Source organism: Leucopleurus acutus, assembly GCF_964270905.1.
Source record: "Leucopleurus acutus genome assembly, chromosome: 1".
NCBI lineage: Eukaryota > Metazoa > Chordata > Mammalia > Artiodactyla > Delphinidae > Leucopleurus > Leucopleurus acutus.
In genome coordinates, this window is record NC_139142.1 from 10223930 (window position 1) to 10240057 (window position 16128).

The 16128-nt window shown below is 53.4% G+C and overlaps 2 protein-coding genes across 2 annotated transcripts; both read right to left on the reverse strand.

The window, feature by feature from the left end:
- Positions 1-758: 758 nt before the first annotated feature.
- On the reverse strand, positions 759-8095 carry OTUB2 (OTU deubiquitinase, ubiquitin aldehyde binding 2; the record flags this gene model as incomplete). Its single annotated transcript, XM_082837611.1, has 5 exons — positions 759-1318; positions 2164-2358; positions 2940-3024; positions 6350-6468; positions 7838-8095. 5 exons carry the CDS (start codon positions 8093-8095, stop codon positions 1112-1114), a joined length of 864 nt encoding a protein of 287 aa, XP_082693737.1. The 3' UTR covers positions 759-1111.
- A 1509-nt stretch (positions 8096-9604) lies between these two features.
- LOC309960691 (regulatory factor X-associated protein-like) lies at positions 9605-12162 on the reverse strand (the record flags this gene model as incomplete). The annotated part of the gene is made up of 2 exons (XM_082837622.1): positions 9605-10399; positions 12130-12162. 2 exons carry the CDS (start codon positions 12160-12162, stop codon positions 9605-9607), a joined length of 828 nt encoding a protein of 275 aa, XP_082693748.1.
- Between the last annotated feature and the right edge of the window lie 3966 nt (positions 12163-16128).

Genomic DNA, 16128 nt, shown 5'->3' on the forward strand with positions numbered 1-16128 from the left:
CCTTGTGTGTGCTGCTCAGCTGGCGTCTACGGCTGCACGTGCTGATCGATGTCTCCACCTGGCTGAGGATCCATGTTCTACTTCCAGGATGTGTTGGGGACGATGAGACACCTTCTTGGCCCCAGACCTTAGGCTTTCTCAGTGTCTGTCCAGGTGGGGCTGGCGGCAGAACCCTGCAGGGCTGCCCGCCAGAAAGCAGGCAGTCCTGGCCCTGAGGGAGATAGAGGGGCCCGACAACTCGGGCTTCACGCTGATGGCTACAGGCCTCTTTCTAGACTTTGGCATAAAAGTATCTTTTTCCTCAAGGTAGGGGTAAGAAAACAGTCATGAATGCTTGGAAGTACACTGAAGCCCTCGCATTCAAATTGGCCTCAATTCACCGTGTGCCCAAGTCCAGTCCAACAGCTGACTGGACTTGATTTTTTATAGAACTGGTAAGTCACTCAAGACAGCTGATCTTGGGCTTTTCTTCTCCTACAGAGAGGCGCTGCCCCTGGCGAAAATAAACCAGAGGACCCCATTTTTATACCACAATGGAATGTCAACACTGGCAGGAACCTCCTCCAGATGAAGAATTGGGCCCAGAGAGAGGAGGTGTCCTATGCAAGGTCTCAGAACTGGGGTAGAGCCAGGGCATATGGCTTCCTAGCCCAGAGTTAGAAAACATTTGATCCTCCATGAAGACGAATATTAAAAATATCGCCAAGTTACCACCAGTCCGTAGTGAGTAGACCTTATTCCCGGTGACTTTGCCCAAAAGGCTGCACATTTTCTAACTATTGTCTAAATCGCTTAGAAAAATTGAAAAGCTGTAATGTTCCATTCAGAATGCAGTCCCGTAGGGCTTCCCTGGTGGCGCAGTGGTTGAGAGTCCGCCTGCCGATGCAGGGGACGCGGGTTCGTGCCCCGGTCCGGGAAGATCCCACATGCCGCGGAGCGGCTGGGCCCGTGAGCCATGGCCGCTGAGCCTGCGCGTCCGGAGCCTGTGCTCCGTAGCGGGAGAGGCCACAGCAGTGAGAGGCCCGCGTACCGCCAAAAAAAAAAAAAAAAGAAAAAAAGAAAAAACGCAGTCCCATTAGGTGACAGGCTCCACTGCATGGCCTAAAATTAATCAACGTTTATCGGCTGTATAAAGGATGTTGTAGTGGGAAGTTTTATAGAGCAGGTAAACGGAAGGGACGGCAGACTCGGGGAACACGTGGTGGTTCAGGGCCGTGTCCATTTCGTCCACATACTCCACCTGCAGGGCAATGTTCAGTGCCTGGGACAGGGCCGTGATCTGGATGTGGTCACACTCCATGGCCATGGGCTCTACTTCCTGCAAAGGTCACAATGAAAAAACAACCCAGTTGAGGATGGAGGCCTGGCAGAGGACAAGTGAGAGGTCCAACCCTGGCTTTCGTGGTCCTAGGTCAAAACCTGTGCGCTGGGAAATAATCTCCACAACAACCTGTGAGGCAGATGTTGACATCTGCATTTTCCAGAGGAGGAAACGCAGGCTCACTGAGGAGGTAACAGATAGACATTGCCACAGTTGCAAGGCTTGAATCTAGATCTTTTTGATTCTGGACCCCCTAGTTGTGAGAAGAGGACACTACTTTGAAGAATCTGGAAAGGGGCGCAGGAGTTTTTCAGCTTGGGCTTCCTAATGCACAAAGTCAAAGAATCTCAGCAGAAAGGGACTTTATCATAAAGGGATTTCAAGCTTATGTGCTTACAGAGGGCTGGGTGAGCGAGTGGGTGAGTCAATGGAGACACAAACTGCCTACTGAGTCCCAATAACTAGGGCAGCTGCCACTTAGCTCCTGCTGGTTACTGCCGGGCAAGAAGGCCTGGGAAGGACTTCCCTGGTGGCGCAGTGCTTAAGCTCTGCGGTTGCTACTCTGTAGTTTTGTGAACAGTCTAGTCCAAAGCCCTTATTCCTCAGATGAGAAATCTGAGGCCCAGAGAGGGAAAGTGACTTGCCCAAAGCCACACAGTTTGGGCAGAAGGAGGATGTGTTCCGGCTTGCTAACCTAGTGCTCTTTGAATTGAAATGTAGACATGACATCCAGGTCCCCTGGTTAGGGAATGCTGGTGCTAAAGTCTCCTAAGGAGAGAGGGATGAGAGCGGAGCCCAGGGCCAGAGGCCGAGTCCCCAAAGCCTGGGCCCCGAGGACCTACATGAGTGCAGAAGTCTCTGATGTCCATCTCCTCATCGATGAAATGTCGGAAGAAGTCTCCGCGGTTCCTGATGAAGGCTGACGTGAGCAGGCGCAGGAACTGCACGATTTGGTCCGAGGAGCTCTGGTCGTTGAACACCTTCAGCAGGCTGGACACGGAGCTGTCCTTCTCCACGAGCTCTACCACACTGTAAAACTGCAGCCCTTGGGCCCTCAGCCAGGGGACGGGCAAGCCCCGCCCCTCCCTCCACGGGCATGTCCATCTTCAAATCCTCAAGTTGAGGCGCCAAAATCAATCAATCAGATCCCGCCAAAGCTCAGTAACAGGGTTAGAGAGACTCTGTAGTGAGTCCCTCAGCCCGGAGTCACGTCTAAGGAGCAGCGGTTAGTCTCCCTCCTCATTGCCGTGGTTGCAATTCTTATTTACAGATTCAGAACTGACAGTCTTCCAACCCCACCGCCTTCACTAGTGGGGTCCGGGGAATGGGGTGGAGAGGGGAGGGGCTGAAGGAGGCTGGGGGAAGTTTCCAGCCCGAGAGCTAGTGCCCCAAAGGAGGTACCTCCTCCCAGAGAGACGGCAGGGCCCTGGGCTCCCTGTTCCCTCCAGGTCCCCACAAGCAGGAAGCAACCCTCAGCCCTTCCCCCGCTGGGAGGAGCCAGAGGGGCGCAACCACAGAGCCCTGGGCGGTGAGGGGACTCCGGCCAGTGCCCGCTCCGGTCTGCTCTGCCAGCGAGGGAGGAACTGGCCCCTCAGCTGCCGCGCCCAGGCTAACTCACAGCATTAAAGAAGTTTTGGAACTTGTGCTCCTCGAAGCCAGCAGCCAGAAGGTCGTTTGGGGTCTGCAGTACACGCTCTTTGAACCTGGAGGGGAAAGACTGGTACTTACAAGGAACTGCAGGGGGCGCTGCTGTGACATCAGCTGTCATCCCACTCACCCACCAACCCCCTACACACCTGAGAGGGTACGTGTCATTTTTCTGCTAGGACTTTTTTTCTAGTAGGACTTTTCTACTTTCCAAAGCACTTCCACGTGGACCACACACTCATTTGTTCCGTCCTCCCCTGTACAGTCATGGGAGGTGGGTAGTGTACCCATTTCACAGATGAGGAAATTGAGGTAATCACCACCCACTCCCAGATACATTGATTCTACCTTTCGAAGGTCTGTTGACTCTGTCCCTCCTTCCTGTCCCCATGGTTCCTGGTGTGTCAACACCATCTCTGGCCTGGGCCACACCCAGCCTTCCCTCACTCCTGGTCCCCTCTCCACAGGGACCTTAGAGTGACCTGCCACAGCCTTCTCCCTCAGGACACAGCTCCTCAGCACAGGTGTCCCGGAAGGGCCCCTGCCGAGCTCAGCAGCCTCATCTCTAGTCAAGTCTCACAGCTTCCCTCACACCCCACAGTCACTACCCATTTGCGTTTTCACCCCTGAGCCTCCACTGTCCCCTTAGCCAGGGATGCTCTTCTCAGAGGTGTGCTAGCGCTGGTTTGTACCTGCTCACAAGACTTAGTTGTTAAATTTACGCATTTTGCCATCCAGGTGTTAAACAGCCATTATTTAAGAATCAAGTGATGTAAACTTAAATAACTTTAAAACACAAATTATAATCTATGCTCTCGAGGTAATCTTTGTCTATTGGGCGTGGATGGCGGCAATATGATTTGGACTATAGCATGTGTTACGTATCTCTTCCCAACTCCCTGTTCAGTGACCCCATGATGGTAGCTTGGAAAAAAAAAATCATGACAAGAGTATTTATACTACAGAAATCAACTCGCACCACAAATCAGGCCTCCCAGCCAAACAACCACTAAACTTCTGCCAGCACTGACCATCCCTCGAGACCTGGTCCAGGGACCCCTGCTTTGTTAGTGCTCCCACTGCAGGCCCCATCTGGGACCTGTCCTGGTCGCCTTGGGGATGGCGAGGAGCTGCCCCAGCACACAGAGTTCAGCAGCAGAGATGAGATACAGTCCAAGTGATTGGTCCACAGAAGGGGGTGCATCCCCCGCAGGAAGGACCAAGTGGAGAGGCTCTGGGGGACCAGCTGGCACGGGCGTAACCGCAGCCTGTCCCCTGGGAGGGGAGACCAGACTCCAGGGTTTTCACGAGGGACTAAAGGCACAATGAGAAAGGCCTGGGAGGCTTAGGTGACTTGTGGGACAGGGGACGTGAGGGGAGGGTGGTGTGTGTGAAGTGGAACCATCTAACCTGGAAGGTGAGGCGCTTCTGCCGAAAGGCAAACCACCAAAGGCTGGGCCGGCGGGCGTATCTGAGCCCGGTTTGGCCAGGGCAGGTGTAGGAAGGAGTGCTGTGCTGGGAGCCGCAGCCCTGCTGCTAAGTCGCTCTCCGGCTTTGGGCCATAGGCTCCGCTTTCGCATGGCAGGGGTGATGGTAACAGGCCTCCACGAGGGGTGCTGGGAGGGCCCCTCTGGCCACTGTTCTGTGAGGCTGTGAATGTGCACAGCTCTGTTCCCAGCTTTCCTTCCTTCACACCCTTCCCCTCCCTGGCCACACACTCCTGAGCCCCCGCCGCATCCCCCCACTCATTCCTCACCAACGACTGCTGGCCCCGCCGTGCCAGCCCTGGGGACACAGAGACGGCGACACAGAGACCCAGTCAAGCGAGGGACGAACACCCAGGGCAGGACTCCCGCCCCGACGAGGTGAGGGAGGAGAAGGACGGAGTCAGGACTTGGAGCACAGGCCCTCTCAGAAACACACCAGCTTTAGTGGGACCTTGGGCAAGTCACTTAACCTTTCCGAAGCTCGGTTTACTCATCTGTAAGATGGGGTAACACCCTCCTGGTACTTCCCACTGGACCCCACTTGGATGGCTCACGGGGATTTCGGACTTAGCAACATGGACCTCCTGCTTTTTTAACTCTCAGGCCAAACCCCAGGCACCCATCCTCGACTCCTCTCTCTGCTCACACACCCCACTCCAGCCACGAGTGAATCCTGTTGGCGCCACCCCTGCAGGGCTCTGCGATCGACCTCCACCTGCTCAGGCCACCGTCACCACCCCTCCTCTGGGCTCTCCTGGATCACGTCCCCTGCTGCTCCCTGGCTGCGCGCCGCGGCACTTACCCTGCACGCAGCAGGCCGCACATCAGGCCCCTTGCTCTCTTGAACCCTCTGTGGCTCCATCTCATTCAGGCCGACATTCAAGGTCCTTAAAAAGGCCCCTGAGGCCCTACCCCACCTGCCCCCGCTACCTCTCCAACCCCTACTTAAGACTGCAGCCTCTACCCCTGGACAACCTGGCCTCCTTTCCTGCCTGATTTTTCTTCCCACAACGCTTATCACCGTCTGACACATCAAGTGCGCTTCGTATCCACTGTCCCTCTTTTCCGGTCAGGATGCCAGCTCCACAGGCAGGGTGTTTTGTCTCTCTCGTTTGCTGCTGCATCCCCAGGGCCCACAACACAGTCTGCGTGTGGCACCCGGTTGGGCGATGGCTGCAGGAGCAAGGGGGCCCCGGACGGAAGGCAGGGTAGAAACCTGCCTCGGCGAAGGAGTTCTGGTGCCGGAGTCCACGGTGCAAGCACGGGGGCTCTGTGACCTGTGGCCACTCTGCACTCTTTCCCAGGGTATGTGCGGAAGGGTGTCTGACAAGGAAGCCCGGGGTCTTCATCCAATCCTGTAAGGGCTGTGAGGCCTCCAAGGGCAAGAAGCAGCTCTCAGCTCCTTGTTCCCCAGCATGGTCCGAGGCCCAGCGGCAGGGGCGGCTTCTCCGGGAGCTTGTGAGAAATGCGGAATCCCCCGCCCTAGACCTACTGAACTGGAATCTGCATCTGAATTCTGAATTTGCATTCTGCATTCTGAATTTGTGCATCTGCACAAATGATGAAGTATGAGGAGCCTCGAGCTAAGCCAAACCCCGAGGTCTAAGGGAGGATCGCGCGGGCGGCAGCTGCGGGACAGAGGGACCTTGGACGGCATCAACTCTGGATCCAGGCTGACCAGGCGGACCCCTGGGTTACTCAAGGTCAGCGAGATCATCCAGAACAATGGGGCAACGCTTCTTTGTGTCCTCCTTGCAGTGAGTCTCCGAGAGCGCACCCAACGCAACTTGCCTAAGCGCACTGAGACCAGAGGGCTGAGAGTGCCCGCTAGGTCACTGTCCCTCCCCAGCTGGCCCCTTGGCAGCCCACCCAGCATCCCCCGTGCCCCACTCACTTGAGTATCTCCCTGCTCTTCCCCAGCAGAGATTCCAGGTAGGAGTAGCCCAAGGCCCGGTAGAAGCAGTTCCCATCCCCCTTGGTCTTGCGGATCGCAGTGAACCTTTTGCTGAGTTCCTGCGGGGGGCAGAGGAAATGTGGGTGTCTGCACCAACAGCACCCCCGTCGTGTCCCATCAGGACCGGGGCCCCTGCCTCCCCCACATAACACCTGCTCCCTCCTCTCAGACTGGCTGCCCTTCACGGTGTCCCAACTCTCATCCCACAAAAATAAAACTACTCAGAGCGTGTCCTGTGTCAGGCACTGAGCACGAACGGGGTGGGGGGGTCCCACGGCCCTGCCCTCGGGAGCCTACAGTCTGAGGTGAGATGGACAGTCAGATGATCGTGACAGGAGGACAGGGGAAGCGCCGGGGTGCCACGGAGCAGTGGCATCTACATCAGACTTCAGCAGTCCAGGAAGACTTCCTGGAGGAATGGCACTGAGAGGAGGTGCAGCGGCGTGCATGGTGGGGCAGTGAGGGTGGGCATGCCTGTGAGGTGGGCCAGGAGGCTGCAGAGTCGGTAGGAAGGGCCTCCCCAGCCTTCTCCAAGCAGTCTGGCCAGTCCTTCAAAGGGTTTCTTGGGAGGTGTGGCCTCCCCATGCCACCCGCTCCGGCTCTGCTCCTGGCTGTCAGCTTCCCTCTGAAACGGCCCGGAGTCCCCATGGCTGCCTCCCGGGCCTGCCTACCATCAGGGTTCTGACAGCAGAGCTGGTTTTCAAGGGGTCCCACCAGAGTGGAGCTGACAGGGCCCACCAGAGGCAGGCCGTAGGGAAGGATGCACTCCTTGAAAACTCCATCTCAGCTCCCGAGGGGGTTCCAGGGGACACAAGAGTCAGTGTGCTGTCCAGCCTTTGCTCCTGCCCTGGCGGGAAGCCGAGAGGTGAAAAGGTGGCACCAGGGGAGCGCCCAGGCTCCTTCTTGTTCTGTGACTGTCCATGCATCCTTCCAGCAACCCTACCCCCACTTTTTCATAGCCCGGCTGGAGTGGGCTTTCCCTCCTGAGAGATGCCCTTGCAGGGCGGTTACAAAGACGACTTTTATGAGGTTGGCCGCCTGGTCTAAATGCCAGCTCCTCCACGCACTAGCAGGAGGGCCGTGTGCTTGCCATTTAACTTCTGTGCCTCGTTTCCCTCAGCTGTAAAACGTGGGTAATAGAAGTTCTGACCTTGCAATGTTGTACTGAGGTCTCAGGGAGAAAGGAAACACTTAGGAGAGTGCCTAGCTTTTTAACAACAAAAGTGCTGTTTTTTTTTCTCTTTGCAGCGAAAGGATTTCTCATTAAGGCAAATGCCCAACATCACAATATTCTGGGAGCCCTTTAATTTGCCCAGGAACCTGGTCCAAATGCGAAGCCTTTTTTACCTTCAAAGTGTCACCTCTTTCTCTGCTCCCAACTCCAGCCCATTTCATCTAGGCTCCCCTTCTTCTGACCCTCTGCCTTACCTGGATTTTCCTCTGGTAAATCCTGTTTTCAGGATGATCCCGAAGAATTGATAGAGTGTCACATTTTTCTGATATTAGGTTGAAAGATGCTTCACTCTGAAAGACAGAAAAAGGAGTGAAGCTGTAACAATTTTCAAAAGCAGCTGTTGGGCTTTCACCAACAGAAAGCCTCTGAACTGCTGGCTGCAGGACACAGTGAATGTTACCTCCCCCCGACAGAAGCACCTCCGGGTGTGTGACTAGTATCCCAGACGCCATGGTCCCCGGCGGGCAGGGAGCCAGGGTCAGGCCCACCATACAGGGGTATCAACTTGTAACTTCCAAACTGATTCGTTTTATAGAACGTAATACCTCAGTGCACAAAAATAAATTCAAAATGGTTTAAAGATTTAAATGTAAGGCCTGAAACCATTAAACTTCTCTAGAAGAAAACATAGGCAGTAGGCTGTTTGACATTGGTCTTAGTAACGTTTTTTGGATATGTCTCCTCAGGCAAGGAAAACAAAAGCAGAAACAAACAAATGAGACTACATCAAACTAAAAGCTTTTGCACAGCAAGGGAAACTTTCAACAAAAGGAAAAGGCCATCTACTGAATGGGAGAAGATATTTGCAAATAATACATCTGAACAAGGCGTTAATATCCAAAATATATAAAGACGATATACAACTCAACATCAAAAACACAAACAACCCAATTAAAAAACAGGCAGAGGATCTGAATAGACATTTTTCCAAAGAAGACATACAGATGACCAACAGGCCCATGAAAAGATTTTCAGCATCACTAATCATCAGGGAAGTGCTAATCAAAACCACAGTGAGGGGCTTCCCTGGTGGCACAGTGGTTGAGAGTCCGCCTGCCGATGCAGGGGACACGGGTTCGTGCCCCGGTCCGGGAAAGATCCCACATGCCGCGGAGCGGCTGGGCCCGTGAGCCATGGCCGCTGAGCCTGTGCGTCCGGAGCCTGTGCTCCGCCATGGGAGAGGCCACAACAGTGAGAGGCCCGTGTACCGCAAAAAACAAAACAAAAAAAACACAGTGAGGTATCACCTCACATCTGTCAGAAAGGCTATTATCAAAAAGACAACAAATAACAAGTATCGGTGAGGGAAAGTGAACACTTGTGCACCATTGGTGGGAATGTAAATTGGTGTAGCCATTATGGAAAACAGTATGGAGATTCCTCAGAAAAATTAAAAATAGAACTACCATATGACCCAGCAATTCCACTTCTGGGTATTTATCCAAAGAAAACAAAAGCACTAATTAGAAAAGATATATGCACCCCTATGTTCCCTGCAGCATTATTTACAATAACCAAGATATGGAAGCAACCCAAGTGCCCATCAACAGATCAATGGATAAAGAAGATGTGGTATATATATGCAAAAGAAGATGTGGTATATATATGCCGTGGAAAATTATTCGCCCATAGAAAAAGAATGAAATACTGCCGTTTGCAGCAACATGGATGGACCTAGAGATTATCATACTAAGTGAAGTGAAAACAGAGAAAGACAAATATTACATGATATCACTTATGTGTGGAATCTAAAAAAACAAATGAACAAATATAGCAGAACAGAAACAGGGTCATAGATGCACAATGTGCAATACGTATTTGTCCCCAAACGCACACACATTCATAGGAAAATGACTGTTTACCTTCTACCGGCAAATCTTACCCCATTTATCTTTAGTATAAAAATATGTCCATCCACTACAATAAGATAAAAAACGTGTAGGACTTCTTGATAAATTCCCTCACACTGATGTTCCTGGAAACCGCTGTTGTCTTTGCTCCAAAACTTGCTGAATTAGGAGTTGCTGCCGTTTCTGTGAAAACTGCACCACTTCTGGACTTCTTAGTAATGACCGTCTCTTCTGATTTAACACTTGTTCTAAAAGAGTAGGTCTTGCAGGTCGATCCCCCAAAGATCCTGTTCTCTGTTTAACAGTGGAGAGTGTATTACCTGCACTTTCCTCGAGTTTGACGTTTCCTGCGCCACCAGGCTGGGCGGCCCCACCGCAGTTCGGGGCCTGGTGGCTTTTCTGCTTCTTGTACTTATCCTGGTCCATCTGGTTGCGGTGCTTCTTGCACATCCACGGCTTGTGCTGCTTGGCCACCTGGCTCGGCGTCTGGCTGCAGCCCTCATAGGTGCAGGTCTTGCTCGCGCTGCCCCGTCTCCGGGCTCCACCGCTGCCGCCCTCTCCCCCAGAGTGGGTCCCCTCGTCCTCCAGATCCTCCAGACTAGCCGTGCTCTCGCCTCCCCCCGGGGGCTCCGAAGTGTCCAGCAGGTCTGCCTCATCTTCTCCCGCCTCCCCCTCGCCATCCCCCCCGCCACTTGGCACAGGTACCGATCGGGCAGCCCGGGCGCTGCCCCCCAGGGCCGGAGCCTGCCGCAGGGCGCCCTCGGCCACAGCCTCGTCCAGCCCTCCACGGGGGCGCGTCACCAACAGGGTGAACTGCGAGGCCGCGGCCGGGCCGGGGGCAGGGGCGGGGGCCCCGGGGCGGAGCGCGGCCCTCGGCGACAGCCTGCACCTCCGCGCTGCTGAGACCTGGCAGGGGTCCACGACCCCGACCCTTCAGCACCTGCCGGGCCCAGCTGCACTTAGCAAACCAACGGCCGGGAACCCACTAGAGGAAAAGTCTCCGGCCATCATTTTTGACAGCTGTCACCGGGCGGCCTCTCAGCCTCCTCACTGACTGGACAGTGGCCTCCACCTAATACCGCAGTGCTTGAAAAGGAGCCTTCGGTGTTACAAACCCCTCCCCATCTGGAGAAATGGGTTGGATTTGGATGATGAGATTCTCCAGAGCTCACCACCGGAAGCAGAGAGCTGGCCCACAGAATTGTACAATGAGGCGTAAGGGACTTCTAGGCTTACCTGGTCTCCACCCTGGACAGACTCTAAACTTCTGTCTGACAATGAGCTTCTTTGGCTCTGATTCCTGTACTAGGCATCCAGGCTCTGTGACTGGGAAGCGGCATTTCTGGGGGGCCTGGAAGCTCCCAGCCCTCAAAGGCTCCAAAGTCACGCGGGCCTCCCTTGCCAGCGGGCAGCTGTCAAACCATCTGAGACCTTCCATTCACTTGATTCCCCAGGGCCCCTCACAGGGCCCGAAGCAGAGCAGGGGATGAGATGTTTGTTAAATGAATGAATAAAAGCCATCTCCCCGGTGAAGCCTCCCTGGTTGCCCCACGCCATCTGAATCAGGCTTGGGCCCTCCCTTGAACTCATGCTTTGTTCCTTTTTCTCCCTTTCTGGTGGCCCCAAACATGCCCTCCCGAGATGTGGGACGCCCGGGCATCTTCCCAGACGAAAGCCAAACAGTGAGAAGATGAATGTTGTCCCTAAAAACAGCAGGAAAAGTATTTCTAAAAGAAGGAAGAGAGCGTGCAAATGCTTGTGGGTGGGCGAAGGGATTCTAGGTGTTGTTTCCGGAAGCTTCTATTCTGTACCCAATCTTTGTTGCAAAATTCAGTCAGTCTCAGGCTCCTTCCTCACTTCTGCTCTGACACCATGGTGGCAGGCTGGCAGGGCAGGGGAGAGCCATCAGGAGGAATCAAATAGCCATCCTGGGGCAGATGCTACGGGCTGCTTTCCCATCAGCCATTACCCATTTCTTCCCTACAGACAGGATTCCTGTTTTACTCTGGGCAATGCGATGGAAAATGCCTGGGCTAAGTCATGACAACCCTAACCTCCTCCTTACTGATTTTCCTAGCCTCCCTTGCAGCTGTGGGCAGCCAAGTGACCGGGGCTGGCCAACTGGACTCACAAAAAATCTGCCGGGGGCTTTGGGGAAGGCTTTTGGTTTGGGATGTAAAGAACAGAGACAGCATGTCCGCCTCCTCCTTCTTCCTGCCTTAATACTGATGCCACGTCTGCATTCCAGTAGCCATCCTATGACCATGAGGTTGAAAGCCAACGCGTGGAGGATGGTTTGATGATCTGCTGCTACCCTAAGCCCAAGATGTATGAAATAATAATGGATGCCATTACTGTACACCAGTTGTGTGGCCAAGCTCTGGGACCGAGGCTTACATATTCCCATTATTTCATTTAATCCCGACTGACAGTTACTAAACCCACTCTACTGACAAGGTTGGGTCCCTTGTGCCAGGAAGAGGTTTGCTGCAGATCTGCCTGACTCTGAAGCCCATGGAAATTCTACCAAGCCAAACTGCTAAGCAGACAGAGCTCAGAGTCCAGGAGCTCTAGAGGGACCAAGGCTGCTAGGCCTCAAAGGAACACTGTGTGCAGGGCAGCCTGGGGCTTCTCACCTTCAGGCTGGGCCCCTGCAGTTCCCCCTCCATCCGTTACAGGCAGAGTGCTCAGCCCCGGACCTTGGTGCCTACAGCAGGGTCCCCCAGTCTGAGGGCTGCTCATCACAGGTGGAGTGAGAGATCATTTATAGGTGATGTCTGGACATGGGGGTTAGAAGACATTGGCGACATTGGGAGCAAAACTTAATCTCTTTTCAACTTTCTTCAAACCTTTTAATTGCACCAAGGAGAAAGCAGGCTTCCAGTGTACCTTTAACTCCTTTCCACTGTGCTAGCCTCTTTTGAAGGGTGAGAAGGCCTCTCACTTGGAGCATAAAATGTTCCATTTTCATTTGCAATTTTTTTAACTTAAAACAAAACTTGTTAACTTTTTAAAAATTTTTTGGCCATGCCTCGCAGCATGCAGGATCTTCCCCGACCAGGGATCGAACCAGCGCCCCCTGCAGTAGAAAGCAGAGTCTTAACCACTGCACCGCCAGGGAAGTCCAAAACTTATTAACTTACTAACTTCATTGGCATAGTTATAAAAAGTGAACATGTTTGGACCTATTCTAAATCATGGAAGACTCACATTATTGGCATAATAAATACCAATGGCTGGTGTACAGTTAATTTTGCACTCATACGGTGTGCTCATAAAGCGAATAGCCACGGGATCCCATGAGTTTCAGAATTTACAAATCCACCTCTGCTGACCCGAGGGTAAGGCGGGATGACAAACAGGTACTATTCAGAAACAGCACATGTCCCCACTCGACAATGCCCATCTCACGCACTCACCCACCCGCCGTCTCCTTTCATTCCAAAGTCCCAATATTTACCTATCTCACCAACAAAAAGTCTTGTTTTTACCCACAGCAGACTTAAAATTATGGTTTGGGTCTTTTTAAACAATGGGCGATTAAAAAGCAGCGCAGCTGTATTGAACGCTGCTCGCGCTTGGAGTGCCCCCCAAAAAAGACGGCAAATGGTGTGGGAGGATGCATAAAATCAGTTCTATTTGATGGGCAGCTTCTGAGAAGGTATCGCTGCGAGAGTGGAAAGGAGTATAAGGATTTAATCTTACATATGTAGAGATAAGTATTTAAGATGTTAGAAAGCCCGCCATCACCAGTCAAAATGAGAATGTTAAAGGTGGGTCAGGAAGGGGAAACGGGCCTCGCTCAGGGAAGCCTCCCTAGCTTTTCCACTTGCCACAGTCATATCGACTGGGCATTCGAGACAAATTGACTTAGGCTATTTAAAAGTCAACTTAAAAGAAAAATATTAAACAGCAGTTTGGGGGCGGGGGGTGGGGGGCTCTGGGTCGCTGAGAGCCAAGCTCGTCACACGCAGGGTTCAAGAGACCCACTGTGAGCACCGGCCTCTGCAAGGCATTCTGTCACCTTTTCCCCCTTCATCCCTGATCGCTGTTCCCATCCCGCCATCCCCCCACCCTCTATAGGTATTCCCTATGGTACGTCTTTCAATACATATCTGCCTTTTTAAAATTGTGCTAAAACATACATAGCACAAAATATACCATCGTAACCATTTCGAAGCGTGCAGTTCCGTGGCATTAAGTACATTCACATCGTTGTGCAACCACTACCGTCCTTTCCAGAACTTTTTCATCATCCCCAGCTGAAACTCTACCCGTGAAACCCTAACTCCCCATTCCCTACCCCTCATCTCCACACGGCCCGGCCCCTGGCAACCACCACTCTGCTTTCTGTCTCCATGAATGTGCCTATCCTAGGGACCTCATGTAAGTGGAATGTATGTCTTTTTTAAAATAGAGTTGTTTTATGTATGCACGTGTTTTAAATATACATACAAATTATTCTATAGATATCGTGGCTTTTTTTTCCTTCACTCAATACTATTTAAGATCCACCCCTCCTGACAAATGGCTCCCAGGTTGGTTGCCCTGCCCTGTGATGGAGCTGTGAGTTAGCTCCAGCGCCCCCTCGTGGTCCCAGGTGTGTTTACTGGCGCCACTGGGAGGGGTGAGTGGAGTGGGTTTCTGCTCTGGCGCCTTTAAGTCCCTGCCTGGCAGCCCAGAGTGACCCAAGTCAGCCCGGGTGGTCCCCGCCCCCTCCCCATCGGCACGACCCTGGCCACACCCCCGGAAGAACAGCCTCAGTATACGGGCCCATAAAGCAGGTACAATACTCTGGGTTTGACCTTGGCTGACTCTAAGTGGTGGTTTGTTTTTTTAAATCATGGCCCCAAATTTCCAGGATGTTATGGAAAAAGGACAGGCCTCGCCTGACAACGTCCTGTCAGACCTAATCAGGTTACCTAATCCTAAAGGATTTTAGCCTTAAACTGCTGGTTTGCAAATAGATGCTAATTAACTAAGCCAGGCAGAGAGCACCTCTGCTTGGAAACAGCTTTGAGCTATTGAGCCGAGGAAGATATTTCAAAGTGAGAGAAGAATGTTTCTCCGATCATCAGAGCCAGCATGGAACCACCTACAATAGTGCTGCTGACCCCGCACTCGATCCCCATCTCTCATCCATATACCCCGCCCCCCCCATCCATATACCCCAATCCATGGATCCTGCCCCACTGGTGTGGCATCTGAAGCCCTGAAAGCTTCCGGTAAGGAAGTGACCAAGCAGAGCCAGAGTGAGGTCCCACTGCCAGGGCAATGCAGGAGCTCCCATCCCACAAGCTGCTGTGCGCCCTGCCCACAGGAACCCCACGTGCCCAGCACTGTGCGAGCATCTCCAGGGGCCCCCAGCAGACGGTGGGGTGGCAGGGAGCTGCAGGGTGGGGAGGGCCACACTGCAAGGACTGGGCCCTGGCAGCTTAGTCCTGCAGGCCGTAGAGGTCTGACCCATGACATGACCTGTGACCCAAACCAAACCCCTGCCCCTCCTGTGAGTTCTCCGTGGGCCCCTCTTGGAACAGATACAGTTCACTTCAGAGTTTGAATCCAGCTTCTCTGAGCTTTCACGAGAGGTGAAACAACAGGAGAATGAAGTACCACAAGGACAGGGTCCTTTGTCGCTTTTATCACAGTACTCCAAGTGCCTGGAACAGCAGCGGGCCCCCGGAAGGCACTAAGTAACCACTTGTTGAATGACGTAAGTTACCTTTGCCGGGAGGTCACCGTATGCCAGGCGCTGGGGATGATCTCACTTAGGCCTCGCAGTAGCTCTGTTTTACAAATGGAAACTGAAGCCCAGAAAGGTCAAGCTCTTTGCCCGAGGTCACACAGTGAGGCAATCCAGGGAGAAATTTCAATGCTGGTCACCCAGCACATCAAAGGTATTCAACAGACCTGGGTGCCTTTCTGCCCCAACTCTCCACAAAGAGAACCCACCTGGCCCTCGTGGGCCCTATCATCACTTCCTGATGGCTCCTTAGCAGCCCGGCCTTGGGCTCATGCGTCTGCCTACAAACCCCCCATAACGTACCCTTGGGCGCCTCTGTGTGCACCCCCAACCAAGGCTCTGAGGTGCTGGTGGGCCTCTCCTGGGCCCACCTTGGGCCCCGGCGGGCAAGGCCAGCCGTTAGCCTGCCGGACCTCCCTCTGAGGCTGCTCTGCTGGTGTGCTGACCCCGGGCCACGAGTCAGCCTCGTGAACCAGGCCCAGCCCCGAGAAGCCACAACGCACCGCGTGGCCTGACCTCAAGCTACCAACTGCTCCGTGGCAGAGGCCAGAGCCTGCAGCCTCACCACCAGAGGGCCAGGGCCTAGAACGCAGCCAACCACCTCCCCTCAGAAGGTCCCTGCCACTTCTGGAGGCGCCCCGTGGCTCCCAACCTGGCCTTGCCTGCTTGGGGCTGGGGTCTCCACAGGGGGCTGTTTGCAGGGGCTGGAAGGAAATGGCTTTTTAAATGTCTCCTTCAGGGTATGATGTATAACATACCGACATACGGGATAATCAAACGTTTTTATTGATGAGTGATCAAAAACATTTGGAGGCCCAAGATTCAGGGGAGACCTAGTGTCCTGAATTGCTTCCTATCGCTGCTGTACAAACAGCAACTAGTACAAACTCAG